The sequence below is a fragment of the Pocillopora verrucosa genome, chromosome 8 (assembly GCF_036669915.1).
Source record: "Pocillopora verrucosa isolate sample1 chromosome 8, ASM3666991v2, whole genome shotgun sequence".
NCBI classification, from domain to species: domain Eukaryota; kingdom Metazoa; phylum Cnidaria; class Anthozoa; order Scleractinia; family Pocilloporidae; genus Pocillopora; species Pocillopora verrucosa.
The window spans coordinates 11,645,535-11,668,986 of NC_089319.1; the positions used below are offsets into that span (position 1 = coordinate 11,645,535).

General features: G+C 37.7%; 2 protein-coding genes across 4 annotated transcripts in view; both read left to right on the forward strand.

The window, feature by feature from the left end:
• Positions 1–7: 7 nt before the first annotated feature.
• On the forward strand, positions 8–15,066 carry LOC131787284 (DNA excision repair protein ERCC-6). 2 transcript variants are annotated; one of them, XM_059104380.2, is made up of 19 exons: positions 8–593; positions 1,491–1,611; positions 2,670–2,757; positions 2,941–3,493; positions 3,918–4,052; positions 4,620–4,769; positions 5,281–5,416; positions 6,044–6,214; positions 6,606–6,782; positions 7,302–7,418; positions 7,825–7,920; positions 8,384–8,638; positions 9,338–9,448; positions 9,681–9,895; positions 10,199–11,010; positions 11,269–11,421; positions 12,287–12,494; positions 12,872–12,920; positions 13,127–15,066. In XM_059104380.2, exons 1-19 carry the CDS (start codon positions 289–291, stop codon positions 13,505–13,507), a joined length of 4,233 nt encoding a protein of 1,410 aa, XP_058960363.2. In that variant the 5' UTR covers positions 8–288; the 3' UTR covers positions 13,508–15,066. The 2 variants fall into 2 exon arrangements, with proteins under 2 accessions (XP_058960363.2, XP_066026808.1); XM_066170711.1 differs by lacking the exons at positions 8–593; positions 2,670–2,757 and having other exon boundaries at positions 1,538–1,611.
• A 797-nt stretch (positions 15,067–15,863) lies between these two features.
• LOC131787283 (nuclear pore complex protein Nup85) overlaps positions 15,864–23,452 on the forward strand; it is a 54,136-nt gene continuing 46,547 nt past the window's right edge. For both annotated transcript variants that reach the window (XM_066170922.1, XM_059104379.2), the window contains exons 1-10: positions 15,864–15,913; positions 16,825–16,906; positions 17,789–17,896; positions 19,098–19,155; positions 19,996–20,066; positions 20,415–20,470; positions 20,841–20,910; positions 21,915–22,030; positions 22,132–22,218; positions 22,913–22,960. In XM_066170922.1, coding sequence (XP_066027019.1) covers positions 15,887–15,913; positions 16,825–16,906; positions 17,789–17,896; positions 19,098–19,155; positions 19,996–20,066; positions 20,415–20,470; positions 20,841–20,910; positions 21,915–22,030; positions 22,132–22,218; positions 22,913–22,960 — 723 coding nt within the window. In that variant the 5' untranslated portion in view covers positions 15,864–15,886. The remainder of the gene's footprint in view (positions 15,914–16,824; positions 16,907–17,788; positions 17,897–19,097; positions 19,156–19,995; positions 20,067–20,414; positions 20,471–20,840; positions 20,911–21,914; positions 22,031–22,131; positions 22,219–22,912; positions 22,961–23,452) is intronic.

Consider the following 23,452-nt stretch of genomic DNA (forward strand, 5'->3'; position numbering starts at 1 on the left):
CAAACAAAATGGCTGACATGGCAATTTGGTAGAAACAATTTGGAAGAGGACTTAGCCTGCGAGGGTGATACGAGAAAGGTGTACATTTTATTGTACAGTATATTTTCTGAAATTGTTAATCTATATGGACAGAAGTTCTATTTCTTCTCGTCAGTTGCTGAGGACTTAAAAAATTTGTATCCGAATGTTCTTACATAATCTGAATGAAGCGTGTCGAAACTGTGTGAAAACTGGTGAATAATTCAAAAAAGGTTCGCTTCTACCGTTCGTCTACCAGTGTTAAGGAGAATGGATGTAACTTTTAAGAATTTAGAGGGAAAAGAAGAAGAAAACTTTCAGGAGGATGAAGAGACAAGCCCCGTAAATCACAAAACAAAGAGCTATGGTATATCCATTGATTCTGGCTTGATTCCATCTGTACCCGTCGAAGAGCAAGCAGCGGTGTTGAGAAACCTGGGAGTAAATGTATTTAACCAGGATGAATTTGAGGAAGGAGTTTTAAAGCAGGTCGATGAAGCCATTGCTGTGAAAGAAACAGAGGAGATTGTGAGAGGATGGGAGAAAAACCTGAAAGCTGTGGATGAAGATATCAGGTTAGCTTGGGAGAGCTTGACAATCATCATTGCGATCTCTAAGTTGAAGATTGCAGTTATACAAAGATAACTCTGTAACATTGTGGCTCATGGACTGTCCATGAATTGGGTTCATCATTAGTTACCTTAGATGTTAGAGTTCTTTTCAAAATTAATGAATTTCTTAATAGACTTCTTCCTCAGTACTCATCCTTATATATCAGGTGATAAGCGTCAATGTACCAAACTACTGTTGATGTACCAAAGAACTGTGAGAGATAAGGCTTAACTCTCACATAATGAGATATGCCCCATTGCAAACAAGACCAGAATTGGTTCCATCTTGTCTCATCAAGGAAGAATGTACATGTTTTAATATTCTTACACTGTACAGAGCTTATTGTGAGGTCAGAATCTTCCTTAAATGCTGAATCATTCCGTTTGATTCTTGGAATAATTTCATCATCTAGTATCAGTGAATGGCCAGATCATATGCTGAACCCTAAATTATGAGGACCTTCGAATTTACCAGTCTTGACAATCAATTCAGTAGCTTAATGTTAGTGGCTGATTTACAGTAGTAATGATTCTACAGTGTGTATGCTGTTAAAATCATGAATTATCCACATTAAGTGGGAGACACACTTGGCCATTTTATTTCTTAATCCCAACAAATTTGATTACCAGCAAAAAATCACTGATATCTGACTTCACAGATATCAGCAAATTTATATCCTGATTGCAGCGATCAGTGAAAACGGCTGCAGACCTGGGCATACATGGTGAATTTCACAGATCACTGTGATCAGCACATAAAATTGCTAAGTGTGTCTCTAGCTTTACAAAAAGGCTCTTGTAGCAAATGAGCAATTCAGAGTACAATAACCTTTCCCATTATATTGTCATTCTTATTATCAGGATTGTGGAAAATGATTTGCTTGAGATTGACCAAATATTGAAAAGGGTTGAGAGTAAGAGTGGAGCTGGATATGAATCATGGAGAAGAACCCAAGCAGTGCAGAAACAAAAGGATAACAAGGTGTTTTTTGGATAATTCTGTTGTTGTAAATGCAATATAAAAAGTTTTTTGAAAAGCTTTGCATTAACATTCAAATCATAGCAACACAAAGAAGGTGAATAATACAAACCCAGGTTCATTGTCTTTGCACTAGCTTTCTTGAGTTTTAAAATTTATGTAACTCAATTATTATTGTTCTAGATCTGTGGCTTGCAATGCCGTAATTAAGGCGTTCTTAATGAATGTGTTTAAAAAAGACTTAGTATATTCTGGAGACTGGATAACCAGGTCATCTGTCAAGATTTTCCTTTCCTGAGTGTGTCTATACTAGAAATTATCAAATGACCCATCTAGCCCAGCTCATGCAATCACATCGAAAGCCGCTGGGAAAGCTGACATGTGTAGGGCTGGACAGGTTCACATGAGCTGGTTTGGAAAAAGGCGTCTGGCCCTAGTGTACTTCTTCACTGTAAAAATATTGTTTGCTGTTGTTGCTAAAAATGAGTGACAGCAGTGAACAGAAATGAGAAAATAAGTCACACTTTTCGATGAATTGTGAGTTTCTTGTTCTGACACAAAAATGAAGGAAAAGTTTTAACTGTATAATTTTTTGTGTGGTTTCCTGCACATGACAGTCTATTGCATCATATTCAGGTTAAACAAAATTTTTGAAATTTTTAAAACTTATTGGTCATATAATAAAAATGCTTATTGACTGAGTTAAGTTGGGCTGGAGGTGAAAATGTTTGGCTCCAGATCAATGACGCATGCTGTTCTCAGTCTGTATGTTATGACTTCAAGGCAAATATGGCCCAAACTAACTCAGTCAATAAGTACATAGTGTTTATCCAACCCCTCTGGAAGAAACTATTTGTCATCATACAATTTGATATTTTCTCTCCAAATTGCAGCCTTTGAAAATTCTTCCCTCCCCCTGCTCCTAGGATTTTAACTTACTTAGCTTGGGGTGGATAACAATGCTTTGAGTGCATAGATGTACATGTACTTTTATGCATAGTCTGATCAAGATAGAGTAAGTTTAACTCTAATAATGCATTTTTTTTTGCAAATTTCTTTAGCTTCGCCAGTTGAAGAAATTACAAGCAACTCAAAAGGCATTACACCACAAGTTAGGTATTGGAAATGAGGAGGAATTAGAACAACAGGGTACTGTTTTTTTTACATTTTTTTCTGGGAGTTAAAGGGTTGAAGTCTGTTCCTTGTAGAGACAACTTAAAGTTCCAAGACAATTTGATACCACAACTGATTAAAGAGGCTTGTGAGACTTTGAAATGGGATCCCAAATTATGTGGTGCTAACTCCTACATGTCATTGTTTTTATATTTTCAGTCGAGTTTAAGACTTCAGATGGCAATATTCAGAATATGAGTGAAAACAGGAAATTCCCACTTGTCAGAGAAAACCTCTCAGGACAAGATGCATTGATTAAGACTGGAGAGATGACACCATTTGGAGGGACTATTCCAGGCAATGGCAATAAAGTGAACAAGAACAATTTTGGTGCAACTGATGCTGAAAACTCTAAGAATTACAAGCATGGTGGCAATGATAAAAGAGAAGATGAAATTGAGGATGGTGATGATGACAAGGACAACTATGATGAAGATCTTTATGATGCTGAATACGTTCCTGATGAAGGCGAGCTCAAGTACAGTTGGTTTGAGGATGATGAGAGGAACTGGAATGAGGATGATGTCCAACCAACTAAATCAGAGAAGCAGACTGGAGGAAAAAGATCTTTAAATGTTGCATATGTAGAAGAAGATAGCCTTAAGCCAAAGAAGAAGAAGAAGAAGAAAAAAACAAATCAAATGACCAGAAGAAGATATGACAATAAACCTGTTGATGATGGAAATGAAAAATTATACCGCCAAAGGATCAGGTGATTTTTAATGCTCTACTTGATTGACAGTAAGGATTGTACATCTTATCATTCATGTGATGAAATTTAAAATTTTTATTTTTCAGATATAACTTAAACAAAATTTTTCTAGCATTACATTAAATTTCATTTTGCTACGTTGAGCTGTAGAACCTCATAACAGTGATCATAATGTACAGTGTATGACATTTGATAAAGGGGTAAGTTTCTAAAGAGACTTTGGTGCCGTGTCAGTGGGTGGTATAACAAGATGATTTGGTTTGATCAACTGAGTTGATAAATGTAAGTTGGCCACAGTAAAGAGTTTCTGAAGCTGATGATTTAAGTGTTAGCCCTGTGTTAGCTCATTAGCTCTAGATAACAAACTTTGTGAATTTATATTAAGTATACATGATTGTGTAACAATTAAGACTTAATGATTCAGGGAATGGAGAATCAGTGAACTTCTCAAAAAGAGAGGCAATTCCTCAGCTGTTGAAAGTGGTGAGGAAGAGTATCCTGATGTAGTTTTTGACAAGGGGCTTAAGATTCCAGGCAAATTATGGGACAAGTTGTACAAGTAAGTCCTATCTAATTCCTTCCTAGGTTTGAATCCTCTAAAGGAACCCATAATCGTCTCTTTGTTCCGTACACCACTCTTTACTCATCCTACAAATTTTTACCAGGATGGTATATTGTTTTCATGCGAGCAATTGCCCAATATTCCAACTGATTATTTTCAAAGCCACTGAATCAATAATAGTTTTTTACTGAAGAAAGCTGGGAGTTACTGTATGTGTAGCAAAGAAGTAGTTCTAGTGAGAGTGATGAACTAGTAAAGGAGAAAGATCTTGAAAGAAAGATGTAAACAGCTCTTCCCAAACCCCCTCACTGGTTTGTTGTGTTCAGGCCCTCCGATGCTCTACCACTGAGCCACAGAGACTCTACAGTGAGCGAGGTCTATTACAAAGTTCATATGACACGTAAGAAGGGAATTTGTCCAACAATCAAGAGCTTCTTTAGTTGGTGATCATCTCCTTTGTTCTTGCGACCTTAAGGCTTGATTCGCAGGTGATACTGTAAGGAAAACTAACTGCTAGTCACTCTTAGGGATGAAAGGGTTAATCGACCGACGTGTATCTTCTAGATACCAACAGACAGGTGTAAAGTGGCTGTGGGAGCTTCACTGTCAGCAGGCTGGTGGTATTATTGGTGATGAAATGGGCCTGGGAAAGACTGTTCAGATGATTGTTTTCCTTGCTGGACTGAAGTACAGTAAAATATCAGCCAGGAAGAAGTGGGTATTCTCTTACAGTATTGTGTATAGAAAAGCTCCCTTATTTTGATTGGCAAAAAATAGCGAAATATTTCTTTCCACTGAAAATAGCAACTTATAATGTGTTGAAGCTGTCTGGACCTGGTTGATTGAATGGTGGATAATGCTATTTTCTGGATAAATTGCTATCTGGTGGATAACGCAAGGTGTTTGTATACACCTATCTGCTGGAGAGCGATTTATCCATCGGATAACGTCTTCCCTCCTTGAACAACTGGGTTCTGGTTGATAGTGCCATCTGCTCTTCAAGTAAGTTGAACCTGAAAGACAGAATAGAAAGATGAATGAACTTATACCTTTTTAAAAATAAAAACTGAACCTTGGTCTCTTTCTGGAGAAAGTAGGGAAAGTAGCTCTGGCAGTTGTGACCACTTGACTCAAGTTGACTTACAGATTAATCATATCCATCACCAGAATGTGCTGATTATGAAAAAGATTCCGAATGACGATTCATTCTGTGTTAATGTGGCAGGCAGCCAGGGCTAGGACCAGTGTTGATTGTGTGTCCTGTGACAGTTCTTCATCAGTGGGTACAAGAGTTTCATAAATGGTGGCCAGAGTTCAGAGTGGCTGTACTTCACGAAACAGGAAGTTATCAAGGATTCAAGGTTCGTTGTATACTCAGGCAAACAAGAAGGCAGACAGAGAGGCAGACATGTAAACAAGCAGACAGACACATAAACAGACCAGCAAGGAAATAAACAAGCATGTGTAGAAAACTGACTGTTCGATCAAATGAGTGAGTGAGTGATTAGCTGGTTTACAGACAGACAGACAGACAGACAGACAGAAACAAAACTAGTATCACATAAAAGAGCGCTTCTCGATCGAGTTTCGTAAAACTAAACCAGAGTAATGAAAACGGCGAATCGGAAGAAAGAAAAATACCCTCAAGAGCTACTAGGAACTTAAAGTCAAAACAAGCAGACTCCTTATTGAAGCGCAAGCGACCAAGTCGTCATCAGTTTTCGTTTTGCATCTCATTGGTCAAGAGGATGGCGCTAGTTCTGTAGATGACAGACCGAATAAACTTCAAAATCAGCGCAATCTCGGATTACGTACAATTGAAAATTGCTCTAAAACAACTACTGACACATGCAAATGAATATGAAAACAAGCAAACGAACAAAAAGACAAGCTATCAGATAGAGAAGGGTATAGCAAAACGAACAAACAGACCTACACGCAGATAGGCTGGAAAATAAACAGTCTCAATGTTAGAATGTATCTTGCAGCAAGAGCTGATAAAAAAGATGTGTAAAGAGAACGGTGTGTTGGTGACATCCTTTGCGGGAATTCGTCAACATCAGGATCATCTGCTTGCCCAGAGGTTTGACTATGTTATTCTGGACGAGGGTCACAAGATTAGAAATCCAGATGCAGAGATAACTTTGGCATGTAAACAGGTAAAATGGCAAGCTGTGCTTTTTTATGTTAAATCTCTTGGTACTCTTCTCGTAGAATATCACTTACAGGATGTATCTAGGTAACCTTCGAGTGAACCCTTATTATCAGCGCTGCAGGACGCGCGTTTGTTCGCCTGTGGGAAGATTGGAGACGAGTCGCAGAGAGGTTTATCGGGGATCACTGACCCCGGTGCAGACCTCTCGCGGGCTCACGTTACTGAAGATCTCGTACTCTCCCGTGAGCGATGAAACACTCGTGCATGCAGACTAGGCGTTCGGTTATTTTTTGACCAATCGTGTTAGAGCGAAGATACTTAATGGATGATAAACATTTCTCAGTATTAAATCACGACTAATAAATATTTAATGCTTTCATTTTTTGTGTGAGTAGTTTCGCACTTGTCACCGCATCATCCTCTCTGGCTCACCCATGCAGAACAACTTGCGAGAACTGTGGTCGCTGTTTGACTTTGTGTTTCCTGGCAAACTTGGCACCCTGCCTGTGTTCATGACTGAATTCTCCGTGCCCATTACTATGGGGGGCTACTGTAATGCTACTAAAGTACAGGTACTGACTCCAGGGAGGTATACAGGGGTCTTGGTCTCGAACAAGCATCTTACAGTCACATGTAAATTGGCCTGAATATTTGTTTGTGGATATTGTCTGTTCTCTTCACTGAACAGATTTTGTACCCAGGCAAATGATTCTTTTAAAATCTATGTATATTTGAGTATAATTTCGAGCTAATTTTTTAAAATCCTTTTTGCTTTTGGAAAGTTCATTCATTAAGTTCATTAAAAGTTAATTAAATTGGCCTGAAGATATCATCTGTTCACTTCCCTGAACAGATTTTGTCTCAGCACAAATGATTCTTGTAAAATCTGAGAATAATTAAGTACAATTTAAAGCTGATTTTTTAACATCCTTTTTTCCTTTGGAAAGTTCATTTGATCATATTCATCGTGTGTTTTACGTAACTTTTCATCATGACGATGAAATTACAAAACAGTTGCCTCAACGAATTTTGGTAACCAGAATCGTCGAGTGTCAGCTCTTTTTTAGAAATGCTCTTTGTTTATTACAAAGGTTGAAACAGCATACAAGTGCGCCTGTGTTCTCAGAGACACAATCAACCCATACCTGCTGAGAAGACTGAAGAAAGACGTCAACATGAGCTTGGATCTACCAGCAAAGAATGAGCAGGTTTTTGAACCACTTGTTACCAATCTTTCGCCGCCTTCTGTGTCATGAGGGTCATCAGTGACGTTAGCCCAGCATTTTGCTATAATCAGCAATGTCGAAAGCGTCGTGTGCAAAAATAGTTTGACGGAGATAGTCGATTTTGTGCTTCACTAAGGTTTCGTCAATGTATTGGTCATAGAATGGTAATTTGAGCTAATAATTGTTGGTTCTATCTCGTGCTTAATGATCGCTGCAAAACCGAAGGTTTCCTGATTGTTACCGTAATTTTATTGCGATGAAAGAAACTGGAATTTTGATCGAACAACGACACGATTCAATAATCACAAAAGTTGTCTTTTTTTGCTACCTAAATTCTCAGTAAGTTCTAGTCTCAACAGATACCTGAGGCTATTTTTTGTCTGTACAGGTTCTTTTCTGTCGATTGAGTCAGGAGCAACGTGAACTTTATCAGCAGTATTTAGACTCCAAAGAGGTGCAGGCCATTTTAGCTGGTAACTATAAGGTATGCCTGGTACTTTTTCCCTTTACAGAGAGCAAAGTCTTAGTATCACGATCAGAGCGTGCGCAATATGCGCGGGAAACCATGCAAGTGGACAGAGCGTGTAACAGCAAAAAACGTTATCTTTTTGACTCGAAATAATGTTGTTTATTAGATTGTAGCACTAGCGCTGGTTGAAACTAAACACATAGATAAAAGTTAAGTTAAATAATTAAGAAAAACAAACTACAAACAAAAAATGAATACAAACGTAAGGAAATGGAAAAAATAGGTACATTGATAACGTGTAATATATAACTGCAAAATCGACCTCTAAAACAGAAGTGTCCCGAGCGTGATCAAATTTGGGATTCTGCTGTCAAGGAACTGTCTCTCTTGGTAGTCAGTACTTTTCAGCTTCATCTGATGGATTAAATAAATATGTAAATATATTTGCTAATTTCAGTTTCTTCGTTCATTGTGTTAGGTTTTTCCTGGTCTGATTATGCTGCGGAAGATTTGCAACCATCCTGACCTGACATCAACAGCAGGCTCCCTTCTTAAAGCCAAACAGGATGCTCTCAAAGCCGAACTAGGAGGGAGGGCTGAGGAGGAAGAACCTGACCCTGATGATGGGTATGGGGACCCCAAACGGTCTGGAAAGATGATTGTTGTGGAAGCTTTGTTGAAGATGTGGCAAGAACAGGGACATAGAGTATTGCTGTTTTCGCAGACAAGACAGGTCAGTGAAAACGCTGTTGACCCAAAATGACAGTCGTTCGTATTTTACCTGCTTGAGAAACTCCTGCAATTCCATAAGATTTAAGCGGTGTAACCACGGAAAACGGTTGTTGAAAGTTCAGAGCGACTTTACGAACAAACTACTTTGTCTTTTCTTCTGTAGTGGCCTGCAATGCCGGCGTCTTATTAAGGCGAGTCAACGTCACAAGCTCGCGAGCGTTTATTTGCCAGCCACGTTTGATTTAGAGTAACAGCGGACCATTTTAGAAGTCGTGAATATCAGTTTAATATAACCAGATGTTCCTCAATTTTGGCTGGGGCATATTTGGAAGCGTTTAAAACGAATCTTGCGCGGGCGAAAATACTTGATATAATGAACTTTTATGAGACGAAGACCTCCAGTGGAGTATGCGAAGATGTTCCTGTTTTCCCTCTCCTTTGTACAGGGATGGTGGCACCCTCAGATATCCACCTGGGTTAGTAAGTCGTGCAGTAATATGTGTACATAAAACTCGATGTCCACGAACCCATTTTGCCATTCCCTCAGAACTCTGTTTTAACCGGAGGGTATACATACGGTATCTCTGACCATTAGAGCCGTACAGCTCACAAGGTAGATTGTGAGTTGTAGCTTTCTTTTTCACCGAGTGTTTGTAAGGTAACACTAACAAATAAACCTGGTATGGGATCGTTCTTTCAGATGTTAAATATCCTTGAAAAGTTTGTCGAAGCCAGAGGCTATAGATACTTCAGACTTGATGGTTCGACACCAGTGGCGTCCCGACAGCCTTTGATCACAAACTTCAACGAGGTACACTCTGTATAATGGATTTAGTGGCTTTATACCGAACCCAAACTACACCTACGTTTCGTTTTCAGTCCGTGCTTAATGCTGCTTGTCTGTACTCTGGTTTAAAATGACTCATCAAAGGACATTTGTGTAGATGCCACGTTAAGTGTTATGCAAAAACAAGGATGTTTATATTAGGTGCAATCTCGCCAGATAACATTATTGATAATATAATTCTTTCTCTGTGTATCAGGATCGTTCAATTTTCTTGTTTATTCTCACCACTCGTGTTGGCGGGCTGGGCGTGAATCTTGTGGGCGCAGACAGGATTATCATTTATGACCCTGATTGGAACCCCAGTACCGACACGCAGGCACGAGAACGAGCCTGGAGGATCGGACAGAAGAAGGACGTCACCATCTATCGCTTAATCACAAGTGGAACAATAGAGGAGAAGATCTACCATCGGTAGGAACATTAAGATAATTTTTTTCTTTCTTCTTTTTTTTCTTTTTTAAGAAGAGTTAATCATGTGACATACATTGATTTGAAGATGTAAATAGGGACGACGCATTCATAAGCACATGCACAAGACACATGTGCTTGCCTCGCACACGCTCACACGCAGATGATATGCCTATGTCATTAGTGAAAACTGTGCAGTGTTATAGACTCTGTTCACGTAAATCCGCCGAAGAGGTAACTAATTTCGTTGTGAAACGAAACCTACTTTACCATCGTCGACAAAAAATATTTTCTTTCCGTTCGTAGGCAAATTTTCAAACAGTTCCTCACCAATCGAGTTCTGAAAGATCCCAAGCAACGCAGATTCTTTAAGTCCAATGACCTTTATGAGCTCTTCACATTAGACAACTGTGACGTCAAATACGGCACAGAAACAAGCGCCATTTTCGCTGGGTCAAACTGTGAAGTCAAATTGGGATCGCGTCGAAGGAAGAAAAGGGAGGCTGAACAAACAAATGTGGTGAAGCGTCAAGTCGATAACGAGGAAACAAAAAAATCGAAAAAGGTAGAAATAGAAAAGGATGCACAAATTAGTGGAGGTGCTTTCTCGATCGATTGGCGGGACATAGCTGAAACACAAAGCTTGTCACAGGATAAGGAATCAAAGAAAGAAGGGCAAGAAGCATGGAAGGAAGTTTACGTGGAAACTGTTGGTGAAAAAAGCTCCGCTCAAGATGGTCTCATTGACGAGGGAAAGGAAAAGAAAAGTGGAGAAAACGATGAGTTCGTGAATGAAGATTTGGCAGCGAAAGCCATGTTAGTCGATTCTTACGATGTAGAGAAAGAAGAATCTACATCAGCCTCTTCTAAACAAGATGAAGCCCACATCCAAATTCAAACGTCAGAACAATTTGAATCAAAGAGAGAGAACACAGCAACAATTGCGGAAAATGATAATATTCCTAAGGAAGACAACCAGGGAAGCCTTGAAAAAGAGACTGGTCACGTTTTGAAAAAAGGAAAAAAGAACCTTTCGTCTTTGAGCGATAATGAACTGACGAAGAAAGTTAAGCGAAAAAAAAAGAAAAAAAGAATGAAAAAGAAACGTCAAGGAGGAGGTAGGTGAAATCAATCTGAATCACGTGTGAAACCAAATTGCTGGTTTGATTGCATTCCGATTAGGTGTCGTTGAACCAAAGCTAAAGTGATCACAACAGCCAATCAGATTTGAGGAAAAAAATCACGAAGAGCCAATCAGGACGCAAAATAAAATACAAGTACCCAAAGCGCGGGAAAACGTGACTTGTTTTACATCTCATTGATTGAGCGCTTGGCACGAGTTTTCTGTATAATCACTTTCTTTGTGTGATTTGCAGTAATTGACGGTCAACACATCGATCACCTGGATCACAGCGAAATCTACAACTCAGTGAATGCTAGTCAGTCAAGTGCAGAAGAAATGGAAGAACAGAAACAGCAAAACGCTCATCAGGACGAGTTTATTCTGAAGCATCTCTTTAAGAAATCAGGTCTGGATGTAGTCTTGTTTTTTTACTTATCTTGATGGTTGAGATGACAATTTTTAAGGTCAAAACTGGGTACATAATAACTAGGTAAGCGCCTTATTTTCGTGAAAATTGTTGCCAGAGAACAGGACGTCGCTCTGACATTCGGCGACACTGGCTGGTGGTCATCCCATCGGGCGAGTTATTCTCGGAAGGTTGTCGGATGCTTTTACGAAGGTTTGCGGAATCCACAGATAATGCAGTAGAAATTCAGTTTGGGTTTATCTTGCTATTTCTTTGGCGTCAAATTTTTAAATTCGTTCGTCAAAGGACAACTTTGTCAAATTTGGTCTTAAATTAAAATGTGAAATTTCTTTACACCGTAAGGGAAGGAAGAGAAATCAATAGTTTTTGGTTTTATTACAAGTAGAGTTTGGATAATGAATTCATAGGAGATAGATACGGGTCCGGCACAAGGAGTGAACCTCTCTCCCTTTAGGAGTTTAATTGATGATTGGTGGGGAACTGTCACCAAAAGAAATGCCATGGAGTTGCCTTTTCTGGACTAGCAGCCAGGGCCGGGTTAAGGTAACCCAGGGTTAGTGTTAATCTAAATTTCAGATGTGAAAGCTTAAAGAGAAAATTTAATAGAATTATTTTTGTGTAGAATTTGATTTTTGGATGCTCTTAAAAGAATAGAGAAATTTATCCTAAGAAGGCTTTTGAACGAGGGAACAAAGAAACCTGGATTATATTTAACCTTGGGTTAGCGCTTATCGGTCTAGGGACAACTAGGCCCAAGGAGATTAACTTTATGCAACGGAATACGAAATGAGTCTGGCAAAATAGGCTCCATTATAGACATCGCCTATTTTGCCCATTTTAATAGGTGTACATAGTGCGTTGAAGCATGACGTCATCATGGAGGCCAGCAACCCGGATTACGCACTGATTGAAACAGAGGCAAACCGTGTGGCAGAGCATGCTGTGAAAGCGCTGAAACGATCACGCCAGTTATGTCTAAGTGCGAACAGAGGGGTTCCTACATGGACGGGCGTGTCAGGTTCATCTGGTTTGACTGAACCAGCCGCAAAGAGGTATTGTCGTTTAAGGTCTGCTTGAGATAAACAGATCTTACCAGTAGCAAGGAAACTTTATGACGTAATGTGTTTCTCAGATAGAGTGGAAAAATTTGCCACTTAAGGTATGGGTGGGAAATGAGTGCAATTGATGGAAAGTACGTGAAAATAAATAATCAGTGGCAAGCATGAATGGGGCTTCGTCGTGAAGCGCGCGGGTTGCAAGCTCCGCTACAAGTGGTAAAGAAAGTGGTGCGAAAATGTCAAATAGAGCCAAACGCGGAAATTTTACATTTATGCCAAGTGATGGAAAATGTGCGTACACTACGTTGCTGGTTTTTGTAGGCTGTTGAAGTTAAAAGTACTTATATGTAAATATTTTTTGTTCGGATTAGGCCACGGTTTGGACAGAAGAAGAAGGTCGGTTCAGAGGAAGCTGCAAAAGTGAGAATTGTACTTAAAAAATTTAAACACACGCATACACACTCTCTGTCAGTTTAACTAGAAGAGTAAAGCTTTTGATTAGCGATATTTCACTTTCCTATTTATCGCTTTCCATTCGTTTCCTGTTGTTAATCGCATCAGCACCTTTCTGACTCCAGGCGAATTATGATTAAGCTTCTAATACTTATTTTTTTTGTGGTTAACAGTCCTCCTCCACTTTGGAAGTCAAGCCTCACTTCAGTGGCGACCAAATGGGCATGAGCAGTTCGTCGGCAGAAGGCACGGAACCAGTCCACTCTAGTCAACTGCTGGCGAAGATGAGGGCTAGAAACAACATTTTGCCTAGCAATGAGACAGGGCATGGAAACGAGAATGACGACTTAATTCTCCAGATAAGGACTTTCATTGCGTCACAAGGAACAACTTTGGGACAAGCCACAACTCAGGAAATTTTAGACGAGTTTCGTTCTAAACTCCCATCTAATGAAACTACCTTGTTTCGCTCTATGTTGCGACAGATTTGTACTTTTACAAGGGATTCGTCATCTGGGAAAGGCATCTGGATTTTAAACGAAGAGTTTAGATGAAGCACCAATTTTTCACAACTAGGGTAGAAATCTCCTATGCTCTCCAAAGTAATGGAAATGGTTGCTTGCAGTCGCATAAGTAGCTGGTTAAAAAAATGGTGATCTTCAAAAATCTTTAATCTTTATAGGCGCTGAAAAATTTATCAGGCTACAATATAAAATGAATAACTTTATATCTATGCTTTAAAACGACGTAATCTTAACACCTTCTACAGTTTATATATAACCAAACTAGTCAGCAACTTAGACCCGGTTTTCCATGAATGCTGTGCGCAAGACTTAACGATTCGGAGATATATAGTTCGCGGAAAAGAAACAATCAGTTTGTGTACAGAGCGATTAAGAGATTAAGCTTGACGCGAACGTTAAGAAAAATTGAACTTCTTGCCTTCTACTTTTAATCCTTTTGATACTAAGATGATGTATGTCCATTGACTATGGAGAATAATTTTTTTTAGTGCATATCCACTGGCTCGATTTAAGAATTACAGACAAAGGTGAGACACGACAGATGTCAATTTTGCTTTTTGCCGTTCCTGTAAACGTAATGCTAATTAACAGCTTACGAACATTTAAGATTTTAGTAGGTTCGCAAAAACTGCGCCCAAAAATAGCCATGAAATTGGCAGCTGAAGAAGAACGTCTGTGATGACAGTCTGTTGAAATTTCAAAATAACGAAAGTCACGGAAATTTGCAAGATCTTCAACGAAGATGAAAAAGAAAATAATGAAATAAAAAAACAAAATAAACATTAGGTTAACTGGCCTGAAGATGTCGGTTAATATGTTGTGAAATCTTTAAAAGTAAAACAAATTACACTATAGTTACGTTAGTTTTGTGTAGCTTTTGTTCGGCATCCTGGCAAACGAAGACAATTAAATACTGAAATTATCATAACTAAAGTAAAATATTGTGGATTAGAATTATATATCCGATCTTTCACTTGATAATTTTCCCTTTCAACCTATTTCTTGATAGTAAAATTGCTTAAATCTTAAGTATTTCCCAACACTGATCAATTTAGTTTCGGCAGATGGCTTAGATTGTTTAGTTACTTATTAAAATCGTAGTTACTAACCCGCGTTAGACTAGTTATGGCTATCTGCAGGTCAGCCAATGAACTATTGATAGTTTGAAAGTGTAAATAGAAGGTTTGTGTTCCTTTGAAGTGAGGTTCATATAAAAAATATCTACCTAAGGTAGGAAAATACAAACCGTAACCGAGAGAAATTCCAAGGGATTGGCTGAGCTTTATGGTACCCTCGCTTATGGACTTTTTTACTTTTTTAACGATAAGGAAACTAGTACAGTTGAGAGCATAGCTTCCCGGTGTTTTCGTCAATTAAGATGGTGATCGCGAGCAATAAGATCAGACTCCTTGTGAAAATAAACTCAGTGTATAAGAAAAAAGAAGAATAGGAAGTTAAAGATGTAAACGTTTGTTGTCAGCCACTTTAAGTTTGCGTTCTAAACGCGCTACAAACAAACAACTATTTGTAGACCGAGGTAAAAATCATGAAGCTAGGTGATCATTCAAATAAAAGAGTTTTATGTTTTCCATTGTTATAATAAACTGAGTTTCGTTTCGAAAAAAAGACCTTGATCTTCTCATGTCAACATGATAAATGTGGTTGTCTTTTGGGTGTGCACGTGCATATGACAACTCTTCCTTACAATATATCTCTGATAAATGTGGTTGTCTTTTGGGTGTGCATATGACAACTCTTCCTTACAATATATCTCCGTGACCCGTTACAGATACCAACAGCTTTATACACAGAGGCTAATAGAGAGCGAGGGTCCGGAGGGCTCAGACACCCCCCTTCCCTCCCCTCCCTCAACCACACACACTCACACACTCGCACTTGTTTAGGTTGTTTTTAACTACTGGTCTAACACTAGAATTCGTGCAACGACAGTACCACAGATGTTAATTTCCACTAATTGACCAGTTCTTTTTTGTTGTTTTTCATCTGTAATATATCTCAGTGGGTGCGAATTTTGGGGTCCGTATGAACTAATGGTATCCTTTAAAGAGGACTCTTGTGAGTTGGGGGGGGGGGGGGACAGGGGGTCAGAGTCTTCTGCTTCTCGTACCACGTTCTCCCGCCTCCCGTACTTTTGTCCTCCTTTGCCTCCCGACTCCCACCCTTCATTGAGTTGCTCCCGTCTTCAAAATAAAAAAATTGCGTTGAAAAGTGAACCACTCCGCACTCTCCGGCGCGCTCACTGAAGCGGCATTCCTCTGAAACAAGTTTGCAAATTTTGTCGGAAGCAGGGTAGCCAACAGAGGCCTTCGTTATTTTCCCGCCAAATCTTCTTGACCGTCGGTAGACTGGTATCGGGGACCGTCACACACGGGTGCTCTGGTGAACAAAATGGCGGCCACTGATGCTCCAACTACGGTTTGTACTTATTTCAAATTCTTGTTTTGTGCAAAATTTTGCGAGCAGATTTTCGTGATACTTTGTATTTCTCGTGTTAAAATATGATTTATGGCAATATCTGCAACAGTCTGAATTCTCTGTGACATTGTGCATACATTAAACTATTTACACGTGCCCTTCAAGAACCTATCGTATGTAGTCCAGATTTTAGAAAATATTGTCCTAAAAGAGGAGAATTCTTAGATTTTGCTGATTCAGGAAGTCTTTATGTACTATTCATAAACGTTTGTCAGAAAGCAAGCCTCTACAGCTAACACTGTTACTCTGAAAGCGTAACAACCAGTGAGGAAGTTATGCTCATAGTTTTCTTCTTTTTAGAAAAGAGTTATTTTAGTCCCTTTAAGACTTTGTATCCATTTTTTCAATGGGAACATTAAAGAAGATTATTAACGTTTTACCAGTCTCTAAACTGTGAAAGACTGTGCCTGTAAAGGTATTCGATTTTGTTAACGAACACGGAACGCATGCAATATGACACATTCAAAGCCCTATGTGAGTCCACTAGAGTAAAACCTCAAATGGACTCCACTGGGTATGGATCACAATTAATGCTAGTGTACTGAGAAATTTTATCAGAGGGTAACAAAAGAGGGGGTCCTGTTCCCATTTCATGCACAAAGTTAAAAAAAAATTGGTGCGTCAAGTCAAGTGTACTTTAAAAATTATTTCGCACACCAATAATTTAAAATAGAAAACTTCAAATCTCACCTTACCTTACCTTTGTGTAAAACTCTCAAATTATGTAATAATTTTGGGCTTAATTATGAGTCACATTTACACCCTTTGCCACCTTCTCGTCATTGTTGATTCCCCTGAAAAGGTGAAGCTACCAATGCTGATGATTCTATCATTTTTCATTATTTGTAAAGATCATTCCAGGATGTCAGGGTCTTGCAGGGTACTGGGTACCAGGAAGTGGAATACTTGTTCATAAGTCAGATATCCAGTCAAGTAAGATTGTTATATAACATAATGCTTGTAGCTACAGTACATACCCACAGATTTTCACGGCATTGTTTGCCTGCAGGTCTCTGGGGTCACCTCATGTAATGAGTCATCCTAAGAATATGAAATTAAAATTTGCAACAAGAAACCAGATTGGAACTAATTGTGATTTCAGCATTTATTTATTACATTTAAATAATCAAACGAGGTAGTAATTTAAAAATTGTTGAAACTGCTATTTAGTAAACTTGATTAGACCACTGCTAAGTAAGACTCAGCACATATATTGGCATTGTTATGGCCCAACCTACCCAAAATGCATTTTCTCTATTGAAATGCACCAGTTTACAGCTAAATTTGTAGCAAGTGTTTGAGGATAAAACTCAGAGGGCAAAAGATATTTTAGAAGACAGTCTTTAGTTAAAGCTTGCTTATGTCTTAACCCAGGGAGAAAACTGCACCTGACTTTAATTTTTTTAACAAATTCCTCTATTTTAAACAAGTAATGCAATGGATCCAAGTAGGAACCTACAAAAGTTCTTGACATGCACTATTATTTTTCATCTCGAATCATGCCTAGCAGTAAACAAAATCACATGATTTGACTTTGAATCACATGGCTAATCTTACCTGAAATCATGTGACCCTAGCAAGTTAACAGAACTGTTAGTTATCCCTGTCTAAAAGCTGACTGCAGCTTCTCTTCCTTAACCAAAACCAGTTCTCACAAACTGTCAGGAGATGGTTAATTGTGATGGAGAGACAGTACTTTGTAGTAAATTCTAGTGCCCTCTAAAGTAAGTAACCACAAGAAAACTGATGCAATTGCATTGTCAACAAGGATTAATGTCAATAACTTTAGTGTAAGTACTTCATTTTCTCTTTAAGGAGTATCTCAGGGCTCAGAGCACTGCCAAATTCCTGTTCTACATGAGGTCCAATGGGGAGCAGATTTTCAAAGTTTAATAACCCGCAAATTAATTAATGAAACACACGGTATGAAATACATGTATTATTGAAATAGACTTTGAGTAATAGTTTTGTTTGTTTCAAAATAGCCAAAAAATATATTGTTTCAAATTTAGTGTCATTCATAAATACTGATGACAAACAAAAGATTATTCTGTGATGAGTTAGCAACACTTTTGATACTTGCAAAGCTTGGTTAGGTGACAATTTACAGTACATAGTAAGAAACTATAGTACAATAGTCTTCCACTACTATGTTATTTTACCAAATAAGTTCTTGTAAGTGCACAAAATATGCCGTGGTATTACACTTTAGAGCAGGGCAAAAATATGAAGCAACAAAAGGGTTGCTCTGAACAATCCAAACTTTGGTTTTTATTCTTTTTGTTTTTCAGTCTTGATTGTCAAGAAATAATTTTATGTGCAACAGACAATTTTGTAGTTCACAACAGACAGTTCAGTGGTTTTGTGTGTGTTGTTTTCTTCTTTCACATACTTTTTATGTGATTGATACAATGCACAGATGAGACCATGGAATGCGATTTGCAAACTAAAATAAAAAAACTTTAACCCTTTAACTCCCAAGATCTCATTAATGATTCTCCTCACACTCTGCTATATAGTTCTTGTGATGTTAGTTTGGAGAATTTGGTATTGGATCAACCAATAATCCCTAATTAATATTTTTCCTTATTCTCATCACTTGTCTGCTTGATATTGTATTGATATTGAAAAGAGAAATTCCGTCTTGGTCACTCATGGGATTAAAGGGTTAAAGTGAAATAATAGTGGAATAATTTAACCCTTCATCAATGTTTTAACAAAAAATTCAAGTGGACATGTTGCTCATTGCTCATATTTTTCCTTGCCCCTTCAGGGCTCAGAAAAATTCTACACAACTTGCAAAATATCTGTGTATAAATTATATGTTAAATAATTGAATCAGGTATATTTTTTAAATTGCAATTAATTTAGGTTTAATTGAGGAATTTAAGGAGTTATATGATTAAACATGTCCTGAATTATAGTATAGATGTTGAGTGAAATGATTGGGTTAAGAATAACAAAAATCTAAATGAACTGCACTTGTTTTAGGTAATTACCGTGTCTAGAAAGTTGATATACCACATAGACCTTAGAGTAATCAAAGATATCAAAGGAAAGCCAAAGTGTGTGAGCATGGAATAATTTTGTCATATTAATTTTGTCATATTTATTTGTATCCTAGCCATTTTTATGGATCTTCAACATGTTCCTGATTCTGGAGGAACAGGGAGAAAGGCAAGGTACAACTGACTGAGTGAACTAAACTTTCTGAATGCCGAAAGCCTAAATCTGTTCAGTTATAAAATGGTGGCTAGAAATATAATTATATTAAGGTAAATTTGGTTTTATCAACTGAGTTAAAGGACTAACACTTGAAATGTCAGCTTTGAAACTTTCAGTGGACAATTTTCATTATCAACTCAGTTGATAAAACCAAAGTTATCCTGTTATACTCCCCTATGGATGCAGCACTACAGTTTCTTAGTGTTAGATTCAAGTATTAGTCTAACTTAAATGCTTGCCACTAGAACGTACATCAACCACAGACCTCTAAATTGGCAACTTCTACTGCAAATCCACCTGTTCAAAATTGTTTCCTTCTTTCCATGGTTGCCAAATTTAGATGGTTGCAGTTTTTTTTTTGAGTAGATTTCCAGGGTTGTGCGCGAGCTTCCAGCAAAATTTTGTTGCATGAAAAGCATGGATTGCCAGCTGAATTTTTTGCCAGCAATTTTCTCTGTAAAGGACCGCCAGAAAAGGGGCAAAAGACAATCTTTAAGCTTCCTTTTTAAAAATTTCAGGAAGCAGCCAAATTTCTTGGCTGCAAGACTGCAATAACAAATTATACTGATACTGGAAATGTTCAAGTTGGATCACATTGCCTTTATTGGTATTCAAGCAGAAGCATGATGTAACATTTCCTTGTATATTAATCTTTGCTTAAAATTTTAATAGAAAGAATTCACAAACTTGTCAATTACTGAGACTTTGTGAACTTCCAAGATGAAAAGCTCTTTTTCATGTTAGAAAATTTATTTGTAATTAATATGTACCTTGATAATTTTTTTTTATTTTCACAGCTTGATAAAGTTCAGTAGAAGATACAGAAGTGTAGTAAGAGCATGCATCTTGGATCTGGAAGAAAAGTCTGGTATGTTCATTGTTGTTTGCTGCTGAAAACAAATGTTAGCAAAGAAATAAACAATGCCTACTCTTTGATTAGTGTATATCACTCTTGGTACTCACTGGATTTAGATGTAGTGCACTTGAAAAGAAATTCAGCTGGTCTTTTTTGTTGTGTTACCAGGTTCAGTTTGACGGTAACTGCTTTTTGACCAGCTTTTTGTTAACTAAGTGAACATTTTTTTATCAATTTTTGTTCAGAGTCATCATTGTGTGGATAGGAGGTTAGGGTTTTTCCCAATGAAAACTCTCTATTACTTATGCTCGCTCTAGTGTATGTGAAAGTCAATTAAACAATCTTCACTTTATTTTTAAGATGCTAATGAACCTCTGGGTGATTTAAGATTCAAAGTTCCTTCATCTGCTTCACAAGTATGTGCATACCTGTAGTGTTACAATGTACTTTTAAATACGGTTAGTTTGGTTTCATTTGCATCACGTAAATATTGTACAAGTATATCAAACTATAGAGACAGCATTTCATTACATTTCCTCAAGCAGAGAGATAAGACTGAAGACTCTATGCACTTTAAATCAAAATGAAAGCAAAGAAGCTGTGGGAGAAATTGAATCATAAGAGTCTATGCTGATTCAGATCATATTATCAAACCATAAACAATAATTATGGTGTTTCCTTTGAAACAACTTGGTTTATGACAACCTTTTAGCATTCCCTAACCTTACTATTCATTTTGTTTGTGTTTTGTCAGTAAGTAGTTGGATTGTCTTTTTTGCTTTCCAGAAGCAACTGTTAACACTTATAGAGACTGTCTGGCATCTGTGTGAGATACTTTTTATTGAAACGTTGCCAGGTAAGAGAAGACCTGTAGCTGTAAAACAGAATGTAAGGATTAAGTGGTGACTGAAGTAAAGGCCTGGAAGGGTCTCTCCCTTTCAAGGGCATTATGTTTGCTTGCAAAAGAATTGTAGAACAAGCTACAAGAAAGAGACTTGACACGTTTTGCATTATGCAACAGTTTTGTGAAAACTGTTGCATAATGAAACAGCTTCAAACTAAGTCAAGATGTGTGTGGGGAGAAGCTGTCTGTGGAGTACATGGAAATTCAACTTTATTTAAAACTAGTCTCTAAAACAGATTGAAAGTGAATTACCCAAGTTCAACACCTGAAGATTTACATTTCATCATGCTGATACTGAATTATGATTTGAGACTATTGGTTTTTCATTAACTCATTGCTTAGAAAAACACTTCTTCCCAATTTTTGCCACACTATCTTTGACACTATGACATGAATGCAAGACTATGCACTCTTGTCTCAGAATCAAATGTTGTAGCCTAGGGAGAAAACAAACAAATAAAATAGCATCCAAAGATTTGCATGATTACAAAAGAACAAAATTGCTTTTGGATGAGTGGAGTTGTGTTGTTGTCAAAATTGCTCCCTATGATGAGAGAAGTATTGCATCCTCCAGTCTGAATTGCAGTCAAGAACAAACCTTTGATGAGTGTGAAGAGTAATGGAGAACAGTGCAAAGAGAATTTTCCAATTTCTGCAAAGATTATGTTGGAGCAACCCCAAGAATGAATAAAAAGGGTGTTAAATCAGCCCATGAGTTACCCAACAAATAGATTTTATGTTCCTTCAATTAAACACTGGAACATGCTTGTCCAATGGACAAATGAAAGGGAAAAACAATTTGCCCCATCTTTCTTTGAATCAAGACATAGCTAATGTCATGAAACTAGAAGTTAAGAATAAACAGTTCTGAGTCCTGAGTTTTGATCTGTTGCATTGATTTCATACTGTACAACTGTTGTTAATAGTGTGACAAATATTTGGAAATTCTCCTTCAGGAGGGGCTGTTTTGCATTATTTGTTGGAATGGGTTCAAAATGGACATGCAGAGAGGTATATTAAAGAAGTACTACAGCATCTGCAGCCTTATAATAGCCCTTCATACTGGCCAGCTGTAAGTAATGTGTTTTCTCTTTTAACCAGGGTAATGCTCATTCATTTAAATTCCATTTGTTGCTGGGATTTTACAAATAAGGCCTTCTGCTTTCCCCTCAGATCTACTGTTTGGTTCTCCAAGGTCGTGTTAATGATGTGCGTGAACTGCTTGCTCAGCATCCTGACAGACAAGCAGGAAAATATGATGTTAGTATATTTGTCCATACATTGAAGAAATCTTACCTCTCTTGTTTCCAAGGACATAGAGTCTGAGAAGGAAATATAATCTTGGTCTTGGATGATTAGAAAGGCTTTTTGTTATCAACCAGAAATAAAAATAAAGGCTTTTTGACAGTTAGTCATAGTGTTACTTGATATTTACCCTTGTGAATGTTGTATAAATACATTTAGATAAAAAAAAAAGATGGTGAACTTTGGGCTTGGTGATAGAATAAATTAGAAAATATATTATTAATTTGTCATAGGTGATGAATGATAGAAAAAAATCTGAATTTCCCACAAGGATATGAACCTTACAGTTGTGTGTTTTTCTGGTTCAATTCTTTACCACTGAGCCACAGAGAACTTGATGATAGCTGAGGCTGTGTATGAAGTTCATATTCCAAGTGCATTATACAATCACTCTCTCATTTACTTACTCCAGTTTTGGACTTGCATGAAATGTGGTGCATTGTTGTCATTTCTTTGCAATGACTCATTCAGGCCATTAATCAATTAGTAAATCAATCAATCACTGCATGTAAGGCCATCAATCAATTAATCTGACAGTAAGGAAATTAGGAAATTAACTATAATTTAATTAATAATTATTGATTGGCTTTGTTGTTATGAGTTGGGTGTGTACAGTTCTGCACATTATACATTTTTTGCTTTTTTCCAGGCGTTTGCAAGCATGGATGAACTTCTTCATAAAATGCCCATGTATCAGGTATGTAAATGCAACATATACACTATTAAGTGATAACTGAGTGTAAATTTCTTGCCATCAATTTACTAGAAATCAAAGAACACTCAGGAACTCTGTACATCAGTCATGTTTGGTTTGTGGCGCACAAACTTTCCTTGTGTTCTCCTAACATTGCTTTTGAGTTATTACAGTCACTGTGGTAAACTGATAGGAAATGCAGACTATTACTCAACTAGACATGGTTTGATGCTACTCTGGTTTACAGATTTAATGAATGTAACCAAAGAAGTTACAATTCATAGACCCAATGTTTCGACACTCCTGTCTAGTGCCTTCATCAGGGGTGATCTAAACGCTGCAACAAGAGGTCCTTAAATCTGTAAACCAGAGTAGCATCAAACCATGTCTGATTGTCCACCTAGTTGCCATGTGAACTTTAATATATTACTCAACCCTTTACACCCTAACATCAGTATGCATATTCTCCATACTTTTCTCTATACATTTCTTAAG